The sequence below is a fragment of the Microtus oregoni genome, unplaced genomic scaffold (assembly GCF_018167655.1).
Source record: "Microtus oregoni isolate MIOR12 unplaced genomic scaffold, Mior012 000019F_ref0000042, whole genome shotgun sequence".
In the NCBI taxonomy this organism is placed as follows: domain Eukaryota; kingdom Metazoa; phylum Chordata; class Mammalia; order Rodentia; family Cricetidae; genus Microtus; species Microtus oregoni.
The window spans coordinates 29111437-29136720 of NW_024543078.1; the positions used below are offsets into that span (position 1 = coordinate 29111437).

At 43.0% G+C, this 25284-nt stretch overlaps 1 protein-coding gene across 5 annotated transcripts in view; it reads left to right on the top strand.

Annotated features, from left to right (window-relative positions):
- The window catches only part of Cobl (cordon-bleu WH2 repeat protein), a 222498-nt gene that overhangs the window by 180745 nt on the left and 16469 nt on the right, over positions 1-25284 (top strand). For all 5 annotated transcript variants that reach the window (XM_041669022.1, XM_041669025.1, XM_041669024.1 and 2 more), the window contains 3 exons: positions 8632-8941; positions 20897-20994; positions 22175-24054. In XM_041669022.1, the coding sequence (XP_041524956.1) occupies positions 8632-8941; positions 20897-20994; positions 22175-24054 (2288 nt within the window). The remainder of the gene's footprint in view (positions 1-8631; positions 8942-20896; positions 20995-22174; positions 24055-25284) is intronic.

The following is a 25284-nucleotide window of genomic DNA, read 5'->3' on the forward strand; positions in this document are numbered from 1 at the left end:
GCAACTGCCCTCCACTCCCAGTCTTCCTGTTCCATTCAGAGGCGAGGCCACAGAAGTACTTAAGGAGTTGAAACATTTTTTATTAAAAAATACTTTCAAATACTTTGGAAATCTTGGCTATATGTGACTAGAATTTGTTCATTGAATTTAAAAGATCATTCAGCTTTAAAAAATTAAATTAAAATATTCTGGTAAAGTTCAGAGTATATTTTCTTGGTGAAAGAAGAACCTTGCTTGATTGAAAACTTGCCTAAGTGAACTTTTGTGATTTTTTTTTTTAAATGTGCTTGCCCCTTTTCTGAGCCTAGCAGAGTGTACCTGTTACATGTACCCTCGAGGGTAGATAAAATAATTTGTTGATGGAACTTTTAAAATGTTGTATCCATTTAGTTATTTTTCTCTGTTTGCATGTGAGTAGGGGCTGCATGCTATAGCACACATGAAGAGGTCTGGGGAAAGCTTCGAGAGTCAGTTCTCTCCTTCTATTATGCAGGTCTTGGGAGTCAAACTAAGGTTCTCAGGCTTGACAGCATGTGTCTTTACCTGCTGATCCATCTCTCTAGCTCTGAGCTTCTTGTGCAATTTGCAGAATTGGAATCATGGTATCTGCACTAGAAGTATCATGAGAATTAAACAGAAGATAGATAAGTGCCAGCCACTTGAACAATACAGAGTACAAAGGTTCAGTTCTATGATGAGGCTTTGAAATATATGTCTTGACCTGACCTCTCCCTCATAGTAATTAGTCAATACTCAAATATTGTAGGTGACTCTCAAAGCCATGGCATTACCACCAAAAAGGAATCCTGCTTGGCTATGTGCTAAAGAAGATATGTGTCTTAGTTAGGTTTTCTATTGCTTTGATAAAATACTATAATCTAAAGCAACTTGAGGAGGCAAAAGTTTATTTCATCCTACAATTCTCATGTCACGCTCTGTCACTGAAGTGTGTCATGGCAGGGATTCAAGGTAGGACTCTGGAAACAGGAACTGAAGCAGAAACCGTGGAAGAATGCTCTTACTAGCTGGATCCTCATGGTTTGCTTACCCTGTCTTCTTATATAACACAGGGTCATCAGCCTAGGGATGGCATCACCCACATCAATCATTAACCAAGAAAATGCAAGGCTGACTTGCAGTTAGGCACTCTGATGGAAGCATTTTCTCAAATGAGGTTCTTCACAGAAAACTCAGCTTTTGTCTAGTTGACAAAACAAAGGGAAAAAAATCAACAAGGACAGCTTGTAAACAGAAAATGGAGCCTTACTTTAATGAGAACTGCCTTCAAGCACTGGCTACCAATACCAACACTGTGGCTACTGTAGTTAGAAACCCAGCTACCTCTATCAATGCATTGTTCACCTCAAGAAGTCAAACTGTCTTTCAGCACAGTAGAGGTCTAGTTAGTCCAACGTGGGTTCATGTGCCACGTCTAGGACTGCTGTCTTTAGACGTTTTGTACCAAAGTAAGGAAACACTGAAATTCTTGAGTACCAAGGAAACCCACTTCCTCCCATGCCGCCACCCTCACTGAAGCATGTAAAAGACAGCCAAGAGTCACTGGACCATTTTATTTGTAGTTCTTTTTTTTCTTTATTTTATTTTTTTAATTAAAAATTTCCACCTCCTCCCATTTCTCTCTACCTTCCCCCTATTCCCCCTTCCCCTCCCTCTCCAGTCAAAAGAGCAGTCAGGGTTCCCTGCCCTGTGGGAAGTCCAAGGTCCTCCCCTCTCCATCCAGGTCTAGGAAGGTGAGCATTCAAACAGACAAGGCTCCCACAAAGCCAGTACATGCAGTAGAATCAAAACCCAGTGCCACTGTCCTTGGCTTCTCGGTCAGCCCTCATTGTCAGCCACGTTTAGAGAATCCAGTTTGATCACATGCTCCATCAGTCCCAGTCCAGCTGGCCTAGGTGAGCTCCCATTAGATCAGCCCTGTCGTCTCAGTCCCTGCCGTCTCAGTGGGTGAGCGCACCCCTCGCGGTCCTGACTTCCTTGCTAATGTTCTCCCTCCTTCTGCTCCTCATTTGGACCTTGGGAGCTCAGTCCAGTGCTCCAGTGTGGGTCTCTGTCTCTATCCCCATCCATTGCCAGATGAAGGGTCTATGGTGATATGCAAGATATTCATCAGTATTGCTATAGGATAGGGCGAGTTCAGGCACCCTCTCCTCAGCTGCCCAAGGAACAAGCTGGGGACATCTCCTTGGACACCTGGGAACCCCTCTAGAATCAAGTCTCTTGCCAACCCTAAAATGGCTCCCTTAATTAAGATATATACTTCCCTGCTCCCATATCCACCCTTCCTCCATCTCAGCCATCCCATTCCCCCAAGCTCTCCCCATCCTCCCCTTCTCCCTTCTCTCTCCCCATCTCCCCTTACTCCCACCCCACCCCCACCCCCAAGCTCCCAATTTTTGCCTGGCAATCTTCTCTACTTCCAATATCCAGGAGGATAACTATATATTTTTCTTTGGGTTCACCTTCTTATTTTTACAATAAAGTTTAAAATAAATTTAAAAAAACATTCATAGTAATTATATATCCATCCTTCAAAACATATACACATAGAAACCTTTTGGTCAAAGTTTTGATGCCCACATGTTAAGAAGGAAAATTTTACAACCTTCTACATGTAGATTGTATAAACAAATCATATTAGCACACAGGTTCTTATGTACTGGGCAAGGTGCTAAAAAGTGAGAAGCCGGGAAGGAAGATTTGCCTCTAGGTCATACTGCGATTGCTTCATACAGAGAGTTGAGGTAATGAGTCAGTGAACTCACTGTCTGACAAAGGAAGGCTGCCAAAATGTTCTCCAGGTTTACTCAAGCACATCCTAAATTGGATTATACTCATGTGTGATACAAATGAATAAGTCTAGGAAATGTAAGGCATGAGTCAGGAGACTTTGAAAATAAAGCTTTCTTCAGTAGAAGCATCATCATGAAGAATATGTGTTTCTTCAGTCAGATAAAAGTAAACTTTTATTAGATAGAAGTCTTTCATTCTAAGAAACAGCTATATTTTGAATGACTTAATCAGAAAGTGTCTATGTGTGTTTAGCTTATATCACTTGAAATTCTATAAGATCAGTCTTTATCATATGTATGATAGCTCCATGCATGAAGTGAAATTTTTCTAAGTCTATGCTTGTTTCCAACTAGTGGGGAAACCATGTGCCAGTTAACACAGCCAACACTTACCTAGAACTCACTCCCAGTCCATTTGTCCTGGATGAATGGAACCAGCTTCCTTAAGAGCTCTGATGGAGAGGTTTTGAGAAGATTTTGATACACCCAATTTCAAACACACATACATCACTGGACTAGTCACTCTTTTCACATTAGCCACGTGTGTTTCATCTCTTACCACCTCTGTGACTAGGGTAGGATGGGAGCAATGGACTCACCCAGAAAATGAAAACTAGGTTACAAAATGTTCGCATCAGTGAAAATGAAGCTCTGATTTATAATGAAGTGAGTCTGTGCTTCCTCAGGCTGATATTCTAATAGGTACATTAGGATTCTAGGGCTAGACATATTTCATGCTCTGAAGGAATAAGGATAGATTGGTGCAAAGAAAAAGATATTTGACTCAATATAACCAGCTCTATTTTTTTTTTTTGGTTCGTTCATGCTTTCCAAGTCTTCATCATCTTTTCTTCCTCAACATAGCCATAGTCTATGCTGAGTTTCCTATACTTGCTACCTTCACCATGGGATGGTCTTCAGAGGCCTGGATGAATTAATTGACAAGGACATTAAGATAAGATACTAAACAGTTTCTATCAAAATAAAGAGGATATGATTTTGAAGAGTAATAGATCAACTTGACTTCATGAGAGCTGTGAGAATTAGTGAGAAAGAAAGAGAGCACACTTTCCATGTAGCACTGATAGCAGAGGGTCTCTCAGAGATTAATCTTAAACCCACCTCCTTTAGCCTCCCCAGAATATTTGCACATTTGTGCACATGCAGCCATGTATGCTGAGCCCTGTATACCTGAGACACTGCAACTCTGGCCACTCAGCAGCACCCAGCACTTCCCAAGATGCCTGTGGTTTGTCCACTTCTCATCAGACTACTCATCTCTACCTTCCAACAAGCTTGTTCCAAAACCTGCTTCAGTAGTCAGCTTCATGACTTCCCCATCTAGAATGACTGTTCCATTTACTACATTTCCTGACATAGAGAACCATGGACTTCATCACCTCAGATCTTCAGCTACAGCCCTGTGCTTAGATGTAGCTTTAATCAGTTATGTGTTTCCGCTGGAGATCTCCAGGACTTCCATAGGAGCCTTCTCTAGGTGTTCTCTACCTTTTCGAGAACTGCCGTATTGAAAACTCTAGCATCATTCCTTGTCTCCTTCCCAGATCCAGGCATTGCAAAGGCTCTCCTTCCTTATATTACAGACATGGTCCTTAACCACTGAGAACCTCACTAGGGTGCAGGACAAGTCTTTCCCTCAGGACCTAACTAAGCCAGTGGAGATACTGACATATGGTTGAGCAGATATAGAACACTAGTGATGACAAATCCTTCTGAATATCAGGCATTTTCCAGTTCTCCTTTCCTACCAGATTTATAAAGGACTATGATGATATGATAACAATGCTGCCCAATTATAGATCATTAAGCATAATTTTTGTGACAGGTCCATTATTTTTGGCATATAACATAAGAAGAGCTTTTTAAAATTGAGTGGAATGATGTAGCCATCAGATAATTTTCTTCTTTCACCTCTGCTTTTTTTTTTTTGGCCCTTGTCTCTGATAAAAATGAAAGTTATGAATTGAATTTATGCTAAAATGCCTCATTTTAACAGTAAGGACTCCAGATATTTCTAAGCAATGAATGGGAGAGAAAAAGCCTCAATTTTGATCCATTTGCAGCATTTTATCATTTTGTTTTAATAAATGTCAGCATTTTTAGTGTGTTTGTGTAGCTGGGGGTGTGCGGCAGTGGTAGATTGCCTCTCTAAAATATAAAAGATCCTGAAGTTGATGCCCAGCATCACAGGAAAAAAAGTAGTTATTCTGCTTTTCCTGACTGCTAATCACTGAAGCAATATCTCAGTAGACAAAAAAATAATTGAATAGTATTGCCTTACAGTGAAAAGATATAAAATATATCTTTCATTTATGAGCATATTTTACAGAAAATGTGTTTAAAATATATCTTGAGCAAAAAGTATATTCAGCTAAGGTAGATTTTATTGGGCTATACAGTAGGAATTAATTCAAGGAGGAATAGATGTGGCCTAAAGCCTTGCCTATTAGAGGAAAAAATTATTGTTCATGTTTCTACAGAAGGTGCTGATCATGAAAACATAGTTAGTAGCCTCTTGAGTCTTTGGGTTGCAATTTTTAATTAGTGAAACATTTTTATGAAAGCACTGATGTTTATAATACAGTGGAATTGCTGCAACTTGTAATCGCTTCAATTCAAGATGGTAATTTTCAAGTGTTGCTTTCAAAAGGAAAGAGGAGCGTGGTTGTTTAGAATTATTCTGAAGATACATAAAAAACATTTTGAAAAGCATCGTGTGAATTTTCATCTCTCTGTCAGAAGCACTTGCCTTATTTTCTCTTTGTTGCCAGGACATACAGCACAAAGAACTAAGACAATGTAGGTTGAAATGAAGGACAAACATCAATTGTGAAATCAACTCTTGAGGACTCTCCTTTCTTGATGACTAGTGACAAAAGAATATTATGTAACATTTTCCCTTTATTGATCAAACAATGAAAAAAATGAATCCATTGTAAGTTTAGATTCTTCTTGATGGATGGTATTTCATCTTGAGGAACATAAGGAAATTTGAAGTATTAGAAGTAGAAATGGGTTTGTTAAATCTGACCTTCAAGCCTTCTAGCTTGTCTAACACCATTTGATGCTGAGTATCCATGGTTTACTTCCGTAGCCTGTGACTAACTAGGAGCTGCTATTCAGTGTTGCTATGCAACATCACAAGAGAGCCGTGGACCACAGCAGGGACCCCAACAGTGATTGAGATTCAAAATGTCATTCCAAATGAATGTTTGTCATTTTTGTACCATACTAGATTTGAAAAAATTTATAAACTGAATCATCAGCAATTAAGGATTGAAGAAATTGATATATAGGGTTTGATATTTTTCCCCAATGACTCTGCGAAAGTTATATATAAATGAACAAGACAAGTAAAGGACTAAGAGTAATGATCTGATTTTTATACATGTATTTTGGTTGATGGTTTTATACATGCATTTTCATCATTTGTACATGTATTTAAAATGTCAAATAATTAAAAAAAAGTTCAATTAATCAGTAAAATGTTTGTTACACAAGCATGAGGACCTGAGTTTGAGTCCTTGGACCAAAAAGAGCAACAAGAAAGTCAGGGTAAGGGAGAAATGAATGGCAGCTGGCCGACTCTTCCCTGGAGTCTGACTGGATAGCTTCAGAAAATCAGAGTTCCAAGTGGGGATTGTTGTCTGGAGTAAGTGACATAGAGCTAATTGAAGGGCTGCATGGTAAGAGCAGAGAAGAATCATAAAGCTTGTTACCAACTCACGGGCAGGAAGAATTGCAGGTTATGTACGTCAGTGTGTTAATTACTTTTCTCATGTGGTGAAATTCCTGAAAAGGCAGCATGGAGGGATGAAGGGAGGATTGGTTGGTTTTGGCTTACAGTTTTAGGGTATAGCCCATTGTGATGGGGGAAACATGGCAGTAGTAGCATGAAATATCTGAACTTTTCACTTCAGGACTCAGAAAAGAGAAATGGACATTGGTACTCAGGTTGTGATTTTATTATCCAGTCTAGCACCTTGACCCATGGAGTAATGTCACCTACAGTTAAAGTGGGTCTGCCTGCCTCAATTATTGCTCTTAACCCAGTCTAGAGATCTTCACAGATATGCCCTGAGTTGTCTCCTAGAAGATACTGGGTCCTGTCAAGTTTACATTAGCCACTGGGACACAGATACTGTTTCTTCTTTAGTCTTCAGTCTGCTAAGCTTTGCAGCTTGGCATAGTGCTGCACACCAGCAATCCCAGCACTGAAGAGGCAGAGGCAGGAGGATGCTGAGTTCCAGGCTAGCCTTAAAAGGAATCAGAACAACTTTTGTTCAGCAGTGCTCTGAAATTTAGTGCATTGCCTTCTGCATTTGTGTCTCTCCCACTCCCTCTGTAGTTCCCACTTGCTTCGAGCTCTTTTGTGAAATTTATATTCTTATAAGTGTTTATTTTTTCATGTTTTTTGTTGTTCAAAACTCACATAAAGTAACACATGAAGAGATTTTCCTCCAGTTTGTTGGCTGTTAGTTGTTGTTGAGATATGATGTCTAGAGATGCAGAGTGCGATTCATATTAACACACAGTAGTATCATTGGAGTGTGCACTTGCACACACCTACAGCCTACACCAACATCACAAGTCCAGGGGCTATATAAGGGAAAGGGATTGACTTTGGAACACAGAGTCTGGTTCTAGCCTTGAATCTCTAAATCTAGAACCTGTAAATCAACTGCAGCCCTAGAGTACAGCTAATCTAGAGTGGTGAACTGCAGTCCTACAATCTCCAGCTCTATGCATGGAGTCTTCTGACATTCTCACTATGGATAGTTAACATGTCTCCAGTTAGCAGGATGATGGTGGTGTTCCCTACCAGGTCTCAACAGAGACAAACTCTAAAGTCAGCTGAAGGTCACACACAACTCTGCACATCATCTCCCTGTGTATTTCTTCGTAATGCTCACAGGCATCAATCAACCACTCATACTTGGGTTCTGATACCTTTTAATTTTACCTTCCCTTCCAAGCTCATCTCTCACACAAAAGCTTATATTATCTCAAGTTACAAATGAAGACAGGGCCAAATGTTGAAGAGGAATGCCATGAACATGCAGACCATGTAGACCACATTTCCAGCATCATTCTGTGAGGCTGCAGGTCAGAAGACCCCCAGACCAGAATGGTTTACTTCTGTTTATTCTTAATGTTTTTGTTTGCTTGTGTAAGGCAGGCATTTTTATATTATTTCTTTAATTTTTGAAATTATAATTACTTCATTTCTCTCTTTCCTTTCCTCCCTCCAAACACTGCTATATACCCCTCCTTGCTCTTTTTCAAGTGCATAGCCCTGTTTTTTCCATTTATTGTTGTTATATACTTATATGTGTATATGTGTGTGCATATATATGAAGTCATTTTAAGTCAATAATCAGACTACAAATAATTGCATTCATTATCACTAGTGTGAATATTTAACCACCATAATTGCCTGGAGGATGCATGTTTAAAGGGCTAATTAAGGGTTTGAAGATGTAGCTCCTTGGTTGGGCACTTGCCTAGCATGTGCAATGCCCTGGTTAAATCCCCAGCACCACAAAGATAAATAAACAAAAAGACTAATTAATCAAGTGCCCAGTTTTTATGGGAAAGTTTACATTCAATTATGCATATACATAAGGCCTTTTCAGAGTTAATATGTTTCCAGAGGGTGCTATGCGTTTGGCAGAGAGTCTTCCTTACTTAAATCTCCCTGAATCACACATTTCAGATAGGTCAAAGGGATATTGCCTGTGTTAGGAAGCATGACACCCTGAGTGGCTTGTGTTGACCTGTCTTTGTGTGTCCTCTCCAGTGAGCCTGCCCCTGGGGCCTGGCAGCCACTGCAGCATGGGTGGAGTCTCACAGGTGCCACCAGAGGCTGAGGAGACAGCATCTGTGGGCAGCTGTTTTGCGTCAGAGGATACAACCGAGGACTCAGGGGTGATGAGCTCTCCCTCAGATGTCATCTCTCTGGACTCGCAGCAAGACAGCGTGAGATCTAAGGACAAATGGTCCACCGACCAGGAGGACTGCAGCGACCAGGACCTAGCTGGAACTCCAGAACTTGGTCCCCAAAAGAGCCCATCGTGGGGGAAAAATGGCTCTGGGAACTCCATTCTAAGGTGAGTCGTGGAATAGCTCCTAATTTTCAGGGTGATCCAAATAATGATCATGTTCTATGTGCCTTCCATGGATGTATCCTACCCTGGAGTTAGCAATTTGTTAACTCCAGTCCTATCTTCATGCTGCGTGTAGACATGAATATGTTTGTAAGCCATGCATCAGAATGCTTAGTGTGCCTTGACACCGGATCCAAAGACACAGTAGTTGTGGCATACTTTTCTACTCTACGATGTTAAAAGTCACCCTTGATAACTCATATACTGTCCATTCATGTATTTATCCTTTTTCATATTAATGGGCTTAGGTTATTCCAGATTTTCAGGACTGGAAATAATAAGTAAACTACATATATGTTTTTGTTTAATAATGAGAATTTTCCAGAGGAGAAATTAGATCATCAGAAAATTCATCAGCTACATGGAATATCATCAAATAGATGCTCTGTGTATCTATGGTACCCTGTCATTCCATGTCTACACTAGTGTTTGTGGTTAGTAGACATCTAAGCTTTGCTGATCCCATGGGTGTCAAATGGCATCTCAAGTATCTTCAGTTCATAATCCTTGGACAGTAAAAATGACTATACAATTTGTTTACTATTTAATTTTACTTTTTATGTATTGTTTTTGTGGACTTTATCCTTTTTTTAAAATTATATGCTTTGCCATTTTTAAATTGGTAACTTCTTCATTGGCTTTTTAACCATGAGGAGTTTCTAAGTCTGAAGTTTAAATTAAACTTTGTTATTTTAAATTGTACAACAATTGCCTTATGTCATATGGTTGAGTGTGTCCTTGCCTTCCAACTGCTACAGTCTCTGCATATATAAGGGATTGTTCCTATTACCTAAGGACTTAATTGGCTGAAACACTAATGCTAGCTTACACCAGGGTGCTCCTCTACCCTTGGTTCATTTTCAGGCATGGTGTGAAAAGAGTCTGGTTTTTAAATAGGATCCACTTGGCAAGTTTCCGTAGTTACATCACCCTGGACTGCTTTACACTAGTCCCTATCGCCATCCTCTGACCTTGTTCACCTTGTCGGCTGGGTGAAGAAGAAAAGTATCTGTGATCTCTAATCCTGACTGATACACTAAGTTATCCCCTGAAGAGATGGCCTCCCTCAAATCTCTCCTTTCAGGAAATAGGTCGGAGAAGGTTTTTGGCAGAACTTTGTCAGCTGAAACATCATTCTGTCTCAGACCATGGTATACCGTGTGTGTGTTTCTGAATATGAAATACAGAGCATTGCCATGTAACTTGTAAGCAATGTCTGTAGTGTCAGAAGGGGTTGAAGCTCAAGTGCTGGAACTTGCGTGGGGTGAGGCCAAAGAGCATCATTAAGGGAGCAGACAGTGTGGGTGGAGTACCTGCAGGCTTCACCTGAAGATAGCAGCCCTTTTCTAGACATAACCTAGCAAGGAGGATACAGACCTTTTGTGGACAGTATCTGAAATGTACCAGACATCTAGATTGGTATTTCACATCTCACAAATTTAAAATGCTGTTAAGTGATCTGAGCATCCACAGTCAGACTAAACAGATGTGTAGTTGTGGTCAGCCCTCAGGTATGCCCTTCAGTAAGTATATAGGGATGCCTTCACTATTATGTGATTCTTATAGAAGCACTTTTACCTGAATGCCTATCTGTAAACTTTCAGATACTATTCAGATATTTCCTGTGCTATAGCACTTCAATAAGTACATGTATAAATATATTTGGGAAGTCACCATATTCTCCTCTTAGCCCCAGTGGGTTTTTAGAAGATCTTTTCCTTAATTTTTTTTATTCATTTTACATACCAACCACAGTTTCCCCCCACTCTCCTCCTCCCGCTTCCTATCCCAAGTCTCCCTACCCATCCCACCTCATATCCACTCCTCAGAAAGGATAAGGCCTCCCACAGGAATCAACAAAGCCTGGCACATCAAGTTGAGGTAGGACCAAGGCTTTCCCCTCTACATCAAGGCTGAGGAAGGCATCCCGAACCTTAGGGAGTGGGATCCAAAAACCCAGCTCATGTACCAGGGATAGATCCTGGTCCCACTGGCAGGGGCCCCACAAACAGACCAAGTCACACAACTGTCGCCCACATGCAGAGGGCCTAGTCTGATCCTATGCAGGCTCCCCAGCTGTCGGTCCAGAGGCTGTGAGCTCCCATAAGCTCCAGTCAGCTGTCTCTGTGGATTCCCCTATCATGATCTAACCCTCCCCTTTGCACCTATAATCCCTCCTCCCTCTCTTCACCTGGACATGCGGAGCTCATCCCAGTGCTTAGCTGTGAATCTCTGCAAGCTCTTGAAGACCTTGCAGACAAGGCCACGGGTTTAAACATCCCTCTACGAAAGGCCTCCATGTGGTCTTTAGGATGAGTGCTCCCTTAATCACTGTTTGGAAACTCTTCGGTGTCACCTTCCTGCTGGGATTCACACTTAGTGGAGATGCAGGTGCATGAGTCACATGGCTAGGGAGAAAATGGCTCTCTTAATGGAAATGGTGGCTCTAGGGCTGGGAGGTTGGCTCGGTGGTTAAGAGCTCTTATTGATCTTACAGAGGACATGATTGCAGTTCGCAGTGCTCACATGGTGGCTAGCAACTATCTGTAACTATAATCTGAGCAAGTTGATACACTCTTCTCACCTTTACAGGCATCAGGCTTGTATGTGTAAGTATGTACACATACATACATGTAGTCAAACACTCATACACATGAAATAAACTCCTTAAAAACCATGATGGGTTTTGTGTTCAGTTCCACAGAATACTACACTGAAAACTTGGGTTGTAAAGAGGAAGAGAAGTGGGGGCAGGATTGAGGGTCCCACAAACTGTAGTAAGCTGACTTCTCAGCAGAATGCAGGTGGGGCCTGGTGGAGCAGGCATCTTCCAGATACCAAAGCTGGGAGGGGCCAGAATTAGGGAAGTTACAGCCCATTTCCAAAGCATAGTGGCCCAGAATCAAGGTAACATTGTGAAGTAACAGAACTCACAGGACTGCAGCCTTAACCTTGGCCATTTAGACAGGGAGAAAGATAATAAAGAGTACCAACAGAAAATAGTGGTCGATGAAAGTAATAAGGAATATGTTTCCTGGCAACCTCCTAGGGAGGGCCTGCTTCTTGCCCCTTGTAGTACTTCCCCCCCCCACTGTGTTTATACCTGAGTATGTACCCCAAGGGCATGAACTCTGCTCTGGGTGGCTAATTTTTTGTCTCTCATTCCAAACTCCTGCCTCTACCCAGCATAATTCCAAACCAATGCCTAGTTTCTGCAACTAATATTAATATGTTTATTTGTGTTACCATTATGAGACATAATGATGGTATGAGACCAGGCTATATTATGTCCCTCCTGTCACCTCTGTTGCCAGACTCTAGGAATGTAGGGACATCAGAGGTTACCCTTTGCCATAACAAGCAACGTCAGGACTCTAGGATGAGAGTAGATTCCAGTAAGTTGCCACGGATACCTCACTGTGCAGAAAGTCTCCAGTATGGGATCAGTCACTAGGGGGATAAGGACTACCCATGGTTTCCACTTTACTAGCACAAGGTCTTCTTTTGCCGCGCCTCCAATACTCAGAAAGTCACTAAATGTTGTTTGAACATCATGTAAAGACAAATTGTGGCCCATAAAAGCCCAAAAGGTCCACTTTTCTCAGGTATCTCCTTTCTTTTGTAGCCAATAGCATGTGTATTTGGGGTATAGGATTGCTTGGGTTTAGATATTTAAATCTTAGGTACAAATATTATTTCCTCCCAAGCACCCATCCAAGAATATTTTGAGAGCCATCCTCTGCTAATAGCTATGTTTTTTTTTTCCTACTGTGCAGTCATGTGGTAGACTTACTGCTCTGATTTGGTATGGCTGAGGGTAGAAACTTAGCTCATTGCCACTGGGACTGCTTCCTCATTGCTGCTTGTGTTGATGAATAGCACCTGGCATCCTTGGAGTCTAGGTTTTAAGTCGAAGAACATCAGTAGTAAAACTCGGTCTTCTGAAATAATAAAGCAGGTGGGGATGGTTGGCCATAATTCCAGTTTATTGTATGTGATACAGTTTGAAAAGGGGATACTTCTCCATCAGCTCAATTGATGAGATCCAGTGGCAAAGTTTTCATTGTCCTGAATTCAAACTCTACCCTAAAATTGGTACATCACCTTTCTCTTGTCTTCCTTTAAACTTGGTACCCAAAATAAATTCCCAAGAGGAATTCTGGCCTAAAGTGGCATATGCATATGGAGGTGGTTCCTTGTTCTGGGAACACCCAGGAGTGCCACTCTGAGCTTCATCAGTACCTTTGCCCTAGGAAAATGCTCAATAATTCATGCTGGATGGACTTATAAATTTCTTACACCTGTCTGTTGTAGATGACCCAGGCCAACATTCTTTATTCTTACAGGATAGCTTGGCAAACGTGTGTCTTTAGCCTCCAAATTCACTTCCCCCTTCCATTTCTTCCTCAGTAAAGTTGAGATACGTGACATTTCCTCTTAGAATGGTGCCGGCATATGGCTTGCTAGCCTTCAAAAGTGGTGAGCGATGCTGTTCTTGTTGCTCTTGCTTTTGTTTACAGGTCCTGGGGGAGTAATAGAAGCAGGATTCTTTGGATAGTCCTTGCGATCATTTCTAGCTCTGCTTGCCTGCCTCCTCTTCCAGCTATCACATCTTTGTCTGAATAGAAATAATAGGGTGAGAAGGGAGGAGCAAAAGGGATGCTGCCCCCCCTCTCTGAGAGGACCAAAAGTGGAGCTAGCAATGTTTCTAAGCAGTGGATCCCCAGAACAATCTGGCTGTCATCAGGCAGTCTGTCTCTATCTCAGCATCACGAAACTCTGAGTTCTAAGGTGTTTTGGGGGAACTTGAGTAAGGCAAAATGCTGTAAAGTATGACTAAGAGAGATGACTCTGTGGATTTGGGTTTTTCTTAATGGTGGAGCCAAATGCAGTCACATGCAGAGCCTCTCAAAGTAGAAAATACATTATAGCTTCAGCCTCACAAAAGGTGGTGGAAAGAATATAAGAGCCAGAGGATGAGGAGGAGTATTGGGAAACATTGTCTGCTATGCATGACACGGCCATTGTACCCATGAACTCACAGCAGCTGTAATTACCTACAAAAGACTTGCACCAAATGGAGCCTGTCCACCATCCACGTGCTTATAGGAGGGGTCATGAAACCTCATACCTCTCACTTTGTCAGGAGTTATTGACAGGTGGTGATGCTCACTTTCCTCGGTGCTGTGGCTACGGATACATTATTAATATTCTAATAAACAACCCCCCATCCATATTCATACTAATTAAACTCAGTGGGTCACAAATAATAACAAAAACAAAATATTTAAGAGTGGAGGTGACTTGGGAAGAAGGAATCAGCAGAAGTATGAGGAGGATGAGAGTAGGGAATGGGGTAAAAACGGTCAAAATGTATGGAATTTTCAGAGGACTTAAAAATAGTGTATATGTGTGAAGAGAAGTATAGTTTTTGTTTCTGTGGTGAGGAAGGACCCCCTCTCCCATCCCATCCATTGTCTGTACTCTAGCTGGCAACCCTTTAAGGGTCTTCCTAGCTCCAGCTTGTTGGTAAATGGTAGGATGGTAGGACTGAGGTTCATAGTTGCAGTCAGAGGAATTCTTCCCCTCCTTGCAGGACATGTGGTTCCAAGCAGCCTTGCATGTAGACAGAGACTAGAGTGGGACTTGGACCCTGGATTCTACCTCATCCAGCCTCTGGATCCTTAAACCAGAACTCCAGGAGCGGTGGTCACAGAAGTGTCAGGAGTCATTCATGTAGCACAGACCATGATACCTAGAGTCTAGAAACCATGGGGCCACAGGAGCATTTACAAACTGCACCATGACCATGTAGACCCCTGAGCGTTCATCACCATCTGCACTCGGTAGTGTCAGGAGCAGTTAGAGGCATGTTATATATTGTAGAGTCCGTCAATGGAGAATTAGAATACACACGAATGTGGAAAGCCTTGGGGACAACACTCATTTGGTAGAGTCCTTGTTTTGTTTACATGAGGCCCTGATTTGATCACCAACACAACAGAAAAAAATGTGGAGTGCTGTACCCGACTGTAGCCCCTAATCATACTAGCTGCTAAACATGACTGTCCAAGCTGAAATAATTTGTATGTGTAGAAAAGAAACAAATCTAGTACCCAGTAAACAAATGTTTTAATCACATGTATAAATAAAGCTAAAACTAAAGTAATGAAAATTGCATTCACTTCTCTCATTTAAAACAGGATTGCAAGAAGATGTAAAATTACACATATGACCCCCCACCCCCGATGTGTTAAACACCAGTGTAAGACTCCGGAGCCTTATCGCTGGGGAATGCTTACAGCTGCAACGAGGGGTCAGCATATGCAGCAATCATCCAGTTTCCCAGGCTGCCTGCTCTCGGGCTGCCTGCTCTGGGGCTGCCCTTATCATTCTGCAGTAGCAGGGTTGCTTTGGTCTCCATAAGCAAATTAAGCTCCTCTCTGAAAACATCGTGATTTTCCTCTTTGACATTTTCCACAATCGTATACATTTCTTAGCGAGGCTCGGCCGAATCAAAAGCAAACACAACAATGCGCTGTGGATTTCTTAGGATTCGAGATGAGTCAGAACCGTGCTATTCATCATGCTCTTCACCTTTTCTTCCCAATAGCAAATGGAAAGAAAAACTCACCACGCTCCTATTTGTCCTAGCACTGAATAGACGGGACAATTTCCTCTTCTCATCTGCCTGGAGCCACACAAACAAATGCTGAGACCAAGCTGGGCGAAAGCTGCCCCAGCTGGATAAGAGGCACACCCTCTCTCTCCACTCTGAGTTCCCAAAGGGGAGGCAGAGGAGGCAGATGAGCCTCCCAGACAGATGGGTTTGGAAGTCCCCAGTGCTCTTGGCTTGTCCCTCATGCCTTACGCAGCAGTGGCATGAACAAGGCTCTGCAGCCATCACCTCCAGATCTGTGTGAGAAAACAGCTCCGGCTGTGTTTATTTAACATGGGAAGGCTGATAGCAAAATGCCCACTCAATGTTTGTTGGCTTTCTGTTTTCTTGGTCCTTAGCCACAATAAACTGCCAATGAGAACTGTATCTAAAGATTTGCTCATTGCTGGGCGTAGGGGGAGGAAGCCTGGGAAAGAAACATCCGTGCACATTGGCTTTATGTCAGCAGATGCATTGCCTTCTGCCCAGTATACCCTGCTCAGTGCTACATGCCTTGTGCTCTCCTGGAAGCCCAGGAAGCTACTCTTTAGGCCCCGTGATTAAGTCCAGGTAAGATTACAAGAGGAATGGCAATACTGTGCTTTGGTGTAACCCTTTGCAACAATGGAGATGGGTATGGAGGAAAAGCAAACCCTACTAGATCCCTACCCGCCCCCCAGAAACCTTAGCTAGGAAAACAAAATTGGTAGATTGACATGGACATTGACCTTGACTAGATAGCCCTCCATGCAAACGCTCAGGCCCAGGAAATGGCAATCCTTGAGGTACATCAAAACTCAGACAAGCTGAAGAAGCAGTGAGACCCACAGCTACCATGTTCAGAGAGTGTAGGGACTCAGCCAAGGGCCTGGCAATGGTTAGACTTTGGTGCGCTCCATAAGGCACCCAGGTTGGCTCCTACTGGCATATGTCTACTCCTTCCCAAATAACTCTGACCCTAAGAACACAAATCCCATCCAAGTGTCAGAGAGCAAGGCCAGGACCATGGGAGGATAGGGGTGTGCTGGCAGGGTCTGAGACTGGGTGCCAACATCAGTGAGTGGAGAAGGAAGTCTGTGAGTCTATATGAGGCAGTAAGAGGAAAAGCACTGGTCAAGGGCAAGAGGGCATAGGTGAAGGGATAACTTTAGCAGCTTGGAACCTCAGACTTGAGCAAGACAGTTGGTCTGGATGCAGAGAAGAAACCAGTGGGGTAGAGTAGTTGGGACTGATCCTGGTGGGGGGGGGGGGTAGGAGTGTGATGATCACAGAGCCTACTCAAAACCGACTGTAGCCTTCTCCCTCACAGATGGCCAGGAGGCTCCTGTAGGAAAGAAGACCTTACATACCATTTTTGTGGGAAACATTTCATCTCATTTACAACAAAAAATGTTTAACTAGAGTCTGAAAGCAGTGTAAAATCTGCTCATTAAAGTAGGCTCATCAGTCTTGGGAAACAGGTCAGTAAAGTGCTAGTCATATGATCATGAAGAACTGAGCCCAATCGCCAGAACCTGCATCTTTAAAAAAAAAAAAAAAGCCCAGTGTGATGACATGTGTCTTTATTTCTAGCACAATGGAGGCGTGACAGGAGGATCCCCATAGCTCGCTGACCAGACAGTCTAGCCTACATGGAAAACTCTAGAGAGAGGTCCAGTCTCCTAGACTTTCACACTCATGCACATAAAAGCGCTGAGATATGTAAGCATGCCCTTTTTAAAAGCAGTTTTATCATACAAGGTGCTTTATGGTAAACAACCTCCATAAACCCCCCTCAGTAAAGCACACAGGCGCACGCCTAGCTTGCCCTGTTCACGGGTGTCTGTAGTGTTCTCATGTCATCCCAGTTATCCTTCATAGAGTGCTGTGTCTTGGCTTTTTTCATGCATTGTGCTAGAAGCAGCATTAGCCTGTATTTCTCCATAGGCTCTCTGATTGTCATGGTTACTGATTGGACTGTATTTTTCCACAGGCTCACTGATGTCAGAATTACTGATCGTATTGCCCTTTACAACGTAGGCAGCTCTCTTTGCTGCTGAATATTTTAGATTTCTTCACAGAACACAATGAATACTGTTGTCGTTATATTTTCCCCTCCCACTGAATTGTTTCCTTACCAAGATAAAGATATATGATTTCACATTTTTTTCATTTAAAATCAACAGCAGGAGTGTGTGTGTGTGTGTGTGTGTGTGTGTGTGTGTGTGTTATATTCATTGCAGTTTCATGTGATTTCTTTTCTAATTTAACATTTAGAATATTGGTGGAATTTAGTTTTAAGTCTTACTGAGAACCTTCTCTTCACTGTCTCCTGAGTGATAGAGCCAGAAATTCTTCAAAGACAAATATTTTGATATAGAAGAATATATATCCTTATTATATATAATATTCTTTGGCTGGACTTTAAGCATTCTAAACTACAAGTAAAAATCTAAAAAGTGATCTACTTTACATGTTGAATACCATTTTGCCTAGAAATTTCCATATTTTATTTCTCTGCCATATAGTCTAGTAAATATTTGAATGTATTTTTTTTTCCATCACATTCCCTGAAAGAGAAACAGCTTTAGTAAACCGCACTGAAACAATTACAGGCCCAAAGCAAAGCCATGGGAAGGACAATTGGGCACCTCTTGCCGTCCTTATTAACTGGTCTGCATGCACACACATCTCCGACCAGCCCCTTTTGTCTAGCCTGTCGGAGAGCATTAGCCGAGACGGATCCTGAAGCTACCTCCTGGCTCCCAAACGGACGTAGTCACTAAGAAAGAAAGACTCATTTATTCGAATAAAAATTTTGCTGCGTAAGTGAGGACTGTACAAGGCACATTTCATGCATCATTATCTGGGCCTGATTAGCAACGATGGAAATTGGTCCTCGATTCTAACAATCAGCGGAAAGGAACCTTCAGCTTTCACTGAAGACAGACAATTGCCGTAGACATGGCTGTGATTTCTGCACAATAGGAAAAGAGATGCAAAGGCCCTCATGGAGGCGGCTTTCAAATTGTTTTGGCAGCGGTTGTCTCACATATGCCATTGTCCCCGTGACGCAAATAAATCATGACCTCCCTCTCCTGAGCAGCAGGATGACATATCTTAGGATGCCCCATGCCACAGGGGGCCACATTGTCCCTCTTGACCCTAGACATGGCTGGGCCACCTGGTCAAGGCAGCCGAGCCTTACCCAGGCTTTGGAGCAGGTGCACCTGGCTTTGAATGCTGTGTGACCTTGCACGTGTCGGTTGGTCTCTCTGGACAGTTTCCTGTCTGAACAACGGCAATGACAATGCGATTTACCTTATAAATCATTTCTGAGGGTTGTAATAAGGTGATTCATGCAAACAGTCTCTATTCGGGGTCCAGCAGGCAACAGTTGCTCCTCTAACACAGAGGTTTGCCATCTTCTGGAGCTTCCTATGAAAGGCCTCCAAGAAGGAAGCCACAAGGATGGCCAGGAATGGTAGCTTTTTTTTTTTTTAGTATTTTTTAAATTGTTTTTATTGAGCTATATATTTTTATCCACTCCTCTCCCTTCCTCTCCCCTCTCTTTATACCCTTTCCCAAGGTCCCCCATGCTCCCAATTTACTCAGGAGTTCTTGTCTTTTTATACTTCCTGTGTAGATTAGATCCATGTATTTTAGGGTCCTCTTTGTTGTTTAGGCTCTCTGGGATTGTGAATTGTAGGCTGGTTTTTCTTTGCCTTATGTCTTAAAGCCACTTATGAGTGAGTACAGATGATATTTGGGTTACCTCACTCAATATGATATTTTCTAGATCCACCTATTTGCCTAAAAATTTCAATATGGCATTATTTTTTCCACTGTGTAGTACTCCATTGTGTAAATGTACATTTTCCTTATCCATTCTTTGGCCAAAAGGCATTTAGGTTGTTTCCAGGTTCTGGCTATGAACATAGTTGAGCACCTGTCTTTGTGGTATGACTGAACATCTTTTGGGTGTATACCCAAAAGTGGTATTACTGGGTCATGAGCTAGGTTGTTTCCTAATTTTCTTAGAAATCACTATACTGATATCCAAAGAAGCTGTACCAGTTTGCACTCCCACCAACAATGGAGAAGCGTTCCCTTTACCCCATATCCTCTCTAGCATAAGTTGTCATCAGTGTTTTTGATCTTGGCCATTCTAAGGTGTAAGATGGAATCTCAGAGTTGTTTTGATTTGCCTTTCTCTTATGGCTAAGGATGTTGATCAAATGATCCTTAAGTGTCTTTCAGCCATTTTAGATTCCTCTGTTGAGAGTTCTCTGTTTAGGTCTGTACCCCATTTTTTTATTGGATTATTTGTTCTTTTGATGACCAATTTCTTGTTACAGTAGGCAAAATGTTTTCTGTCTATCCTGCCATGGTCTTTATGGTTACAAAAAAAAAAATCCTAAAGTAGTTCACCTGTGGGTGGCACAATCAGGTTTCCCAAGTCCTCATAATTCCCACCTTCTGCACAGTGCAGGAATTAAGATGCAATAATATGAAGAAAAAGAGACACACCAGACAGTTTGAGAGTCCCTGGTTGTAGAGGAATGGCTTGTTCCTCCCTTTCCAAATCTTATAGGTGGATCGCTGCAGAGGGGCAGCACAGAGGGAGGCACTGGGCTTGCAAAATTGAAGGCCTTCTGATACTTCCCATACAGCCCCATGTGCTCCTCTCTGAGAGTCTCTCTGGCAGCATAGGAAGTTCAAAAGTGTCCTGTGCCAGAGCTGAAGCCCACGTGACTGCAGCCCGAGGAACACTGGTAAAATGCACATGTTCAGAAACAGGCTGACCCTTTAAAGTCTAGCAGGGAGACACAGCCCTGGCATCATGACATATAGCTGGTCATCAGGTGCCTCACTTCTTAGAATTCCAGGTGTGGTGCAACTTAGATATGTACATGAAACCTACCAGCATGTTTACTTGGCTGGAATAGCAGAATGGAGACATGTGGACCACATTACAAATACATGGGGTTCAGGCACTGATAACATTTTGGGGGCTAATATTAACATAACACTCCAAATACATCATCTGTAACACACATAGCTTGCATGTCTTATACAATACACATGTATATAAACATCACTCATGCAAATATCTGTCTGTGTAGACAAAGACAGCGGTGGCCCGGTGAATGTGGGGACTACTTAATTTTGAATATGAACTGAAGTTTCTGGAATGGAGTACTACGCACTAATCATAGTAGGAAATTAAGCACTCTTCCTTTCTCTTTGGTCTTCCTCAGAAACGAGAAAGTCACCATACCTCCAAATGATGATGAAGACCTATTCATTACCGGACACTTCCATCAAACCCTGGCAGATCTTGATAAAAACCTGGAAGGTAACAGCCACAAGCCTCCTACTTCACTAGCCTCCCATATGACCTTCTAGGCAGTCACTTTTTTGAGTAGTTTGGTGTGACTGCAAAAAGAAGAAGTCTCGGGATTGCAGCCTGGTTCGGATGTGTTTTGCCTGTATGTAAGGGCTGAACTCCTTTCTTGGGTGAGGGCTCTTCTTGATGTCTACTTTTTGCAGTATTAAGGAAGTGTCTCAGTAGTTTTCAAAATATGTGACTCGCAATACTGCTTTTGTGTGTTCTGTAGTAGTCTACACACATTGAAGACAGAAATATCCAGGGTGCCAAAATGACATAGAGAGACACAAGATGGCACAAAGAGAAGCAGCTGTCTTTATTAAAACGTCTAACTCTTCCTTACTTGGTAAAATACACAATCTTCTGTCCATGGTAAGCAGCCTTAGCAAGGAGCACCCCGTGGCCCTGCTGCTCCTTTAATATGTTCCTTGGAAAAAAACACTATAAGTTAAAGGCTGATGCAGCTGACTTCAGTAAGTAGTGGGAACTCCTTTAGACAAAGAAAGCTGCACTACTCTTTTTTTCCTACTCAAAAATAAACTAGAGAAACCAAACAGGGATAAAAATCAGGCATTCAAACCGACCCTGAGTTCGTTTAATTCGATTTTCTGTCTCTTCTCATCGGTATTCGGATGACACAGCTGGGAATCTGTAGCGGCTGTGTAGTCTCCCACACGTTGTGACCACATGACCCACTGCGTCCTTTAGTGCTGTGAGGAGTCAGTGTGGTACTGAAGACATCAAAGCTCACTTATTCTCTCTTGGAGAAAGAAAGCTAGGACAAGTCATTCTCCATGTCTTGCTTCTAGTGGGCACGAGAAATAGGAAGGGCAAAATCTCAGGGCACTTGAGAACATTTTCCAGAGTATCAAATGTAGGAATCTGTTTTATAATTGGATGACTTGGCAAGACGTGGAGACTAAATGTCATGGGCCTGCAAACGGCTCTCTGCTGTATGGTGAAAGTTGCGATTCTGGTCTCAGGCAGATAGAGATTATAATCAAGATAACATTTAGCGTACATGCTTTTAAAAAAAACACAGTAATAATCCCTGGGGAAATCAAAGTATTGGCTGTGCTCGCTTTAACTCACTGGAAATACTACAAGGGGCACCAGTTGGTCACTTGACGTTTGTCTTTCTCTGTAGGAATGGAAGACAATTATGAAACAGATACAAGCTCCCTAACCAGCTCTACAAATGGTGTGTCTAACCACAGCCTGCAAGAAGCTGCAATCCCTGATAACGGCATGGATGACATCCCCGTTACATTTATCGGGGAAGTTCCCGATGAGCCTGTTGACTCGACACTGTTCTCCAGCAGAAGCAACAATGCTGCTGCCTTTAACATAGGAGACATGGCCAACCACAGATCTCGCCTGTCCCCATTTCAGACGGAGCATAACCAGCCTTATGTAAGGACAAGCACAAAAGAGCCTGACCCCTCCCCTCCTTCCCAAGAGATCAGAAAGAGAAATCAGTCTTCAGCCTTCACTAACACATCTGAAGACGAGAATCCAGTTGAAAAAGACCCCAGAGTTACTTCATATGTTTCAAAGCTTTGTATAGATGGTCTAAAAGTGAAGGATAAGGGCAAGGTGAATGGTTCTACTCAGAGCGAGAAGACACAGGCAGGCCACAGGGTAAATTCACTACCAGTCAATCACAAAGACGGTGACCATGAAAGCTCCAAGTCAGCACTACCACCATGGTCTCATCATGGTCAGACCTCAGGGGGAAGCTATGGACTCAGGCATGGCTTGACTACATACAAAATTGTTCCTCCCAAATCAGAGATGAGGTATTACGACAGGGATGTGTCCCTCTCCACTGGTGCCATTAAGATCGATGAACTGGGGAATCTGGTGAGTCCTCACATGAATGGGAGCAGGACCATATCCCATTCATCTGCAGTTGTCGAAACAGACGCACAGCCTATTGGAAAAGTCAAAGAGTTCTGGAGGCTCAACTCAGTGGAAAAATGCCTCAATGGGCCGGCAGAGTGTACAGCCAAAAGGCCCCCCTCCATCACTACCACTGCCACACCAGTGAGACCGCAGCAGGATAACGTACCGAAGGCAGCCTTCATGCTGCCCACTCCCCAGCAGCAGCCTGCCCCAGAGGAACATGGGGCACACCTGGAGGAAGAGAGCAGCCAGCCACGCCCAGCAGGCTCTTGTCACGTGAAAGTGCCAGCAGCTCACCCCACAGAAGTTACATTCCTCAAGCCTCAGAGAAGAACGTCCAGCCAGTACATGGCCTCTGCTATTGCCAAGAAGATGGGGCCTCCAAAAGTCTATGCTGATGTGGTGAGACCACATAAGCAGACTGCTGAAAAGGGTCACAAAGAACCAAAGCCGGTTAGACCACCTCCCATGGGGAATGACAGTGATGCTCCCAACCTGTGCTCAGAGGTGCAACAGCTTGAGCATGGTTCAGACCAGGGCTCTGTCTGCCTTTCCAGCAACGCTGGTGTGCAGATGCCCGCAGGGGACCATCCCAGGGTCAGCAGCTCATATGGAAAGTCATCGACTCAAGACTGTCCGGCTGCTGTCCACAGAAACTGCAATTTCCTCCCAGTCAGATCTTCCCAGAGGGATCGTGTTTCTGTGGGACCAAGCTGTGGTCTCAATGGAAAGCAAACTACAAGTAACCAAAAGACGAGCTTACCATCTAACCCCACACAGGCACCGGAAAGGACGCCCCCGCCCCCTCTGCTCTTGGCAGAGGCCCGTAACTCTGGGAGGATACTGATGAATGGTTCTGCACGGGCCTCAGGAAATTGTGAGCCTCCTCACGGTCCAAAAGAGTCTAGCCCTACCAGCTACATCATCTTGCAGACAGAGGAAAAGCCTAGTCCATTAACTACAGATGTTCAAGACACAGAGGATGCTCCATCATCCAGCATTTTTGGGCCAAAGAAAAAATTCAAGCCTGTGGTTCAAAGGCCAGTTCCAAAAGACACATCTCTGCATAGTGCCCTAATGGAAGCTATCCACTCATCAGGAGGGAGGGACAAGCTCCGTAAGGTGAATGTGGTGGGCATCAGGGGTTGGGTGTAGGGAGCTCCCTGAGCAAGACTTTCATCCCTGTCACAGATCTTGAGAATGGGATGGGAGGGAAGACTGCAAAGCCAGAGCTGCAAGTTTGTGGGTTTCATTTTAAGTGCATTCTATCTTTTTCTTTTAAGGCATTTGAAGAAAGACACTAGAGAGGCTGATGAGCTTTAGCTTGTCAGAGCCCAGAAGTGTAACAGAAAAGATGTCAATCAATAAACCTCCATCCACTGGGACAGAGTAGCAGTGAGGTCAGGGTGTGGGACTGTCTATACTCTGGTCCAGAAGCACTCTGTCCACTTTGTGTTATTATAACAAAATATCTGAAAACCTTAGAAAAAGAAAAGATTTATCTTGGCTCTAGGTTTGGAGGATTTAGTTCATGATCAGTTAGCTTATTGCTTTTGAGCTTATACCAAAGCAACATAGTATAGTGAGAACACATGGCAGGTCAAATACTCACCTCATAACCAGGGAGGTGGAAGAGACAAGTGTCCCACCATCCCCTTCAAGGATCTCCTTCCAGTGACCTTGGACCTCCCACCAGGTACCACCTCCTAAAGTCTCCCCCAGCTCCTAATGGTGACAGGCTGAGGACTATGCCTCATGAGCTTCTGGAGAGCATCTTGACATTTTGAGATAGTAAGACTCAATCATGGTTACTGCTTCTGTACAGCCATGTATTGATACACACAGCTACACATTCTGAGAACTGCATGGTATTTGGTTTCATTGTGTTAACGTCATGAAGTGTCACACAAGCCTACATGGCAACAGGCCAGCAGTCAGCAGGAACTTCTTGTTACATCAAATGACATCAAGAACAGATGACAAGGATGCTGCTGGCATAGCAGGCCTCATCATTTTGGAGGAAGATAAAGGGATAAAAGCGTTTCCTAAAAGTAGTTGTTCATGCCAGCATAAGCATAGGACCGATGGTATAGTTAGTGCATTATACAGTAACAAAGTCACCTGTGTCATAACTCAGAGTGACAACTGCATGTAACTGTGTGTTGTCTACCAGTATGGAGCATAGGCTTGTCTCCACTAGCATCACACCAAATACCCCCAAAGTTCATTGCAGTAGGACAGTAGTATGGTTCCAGTGTCACCGGGAGACAGGAATTGTTCATGTCTTTCTAGACTTGTGAGTCTCCTCCCATCAGTGTGGTTATTATTGACTGAAACGTTATGTGAAGGCAT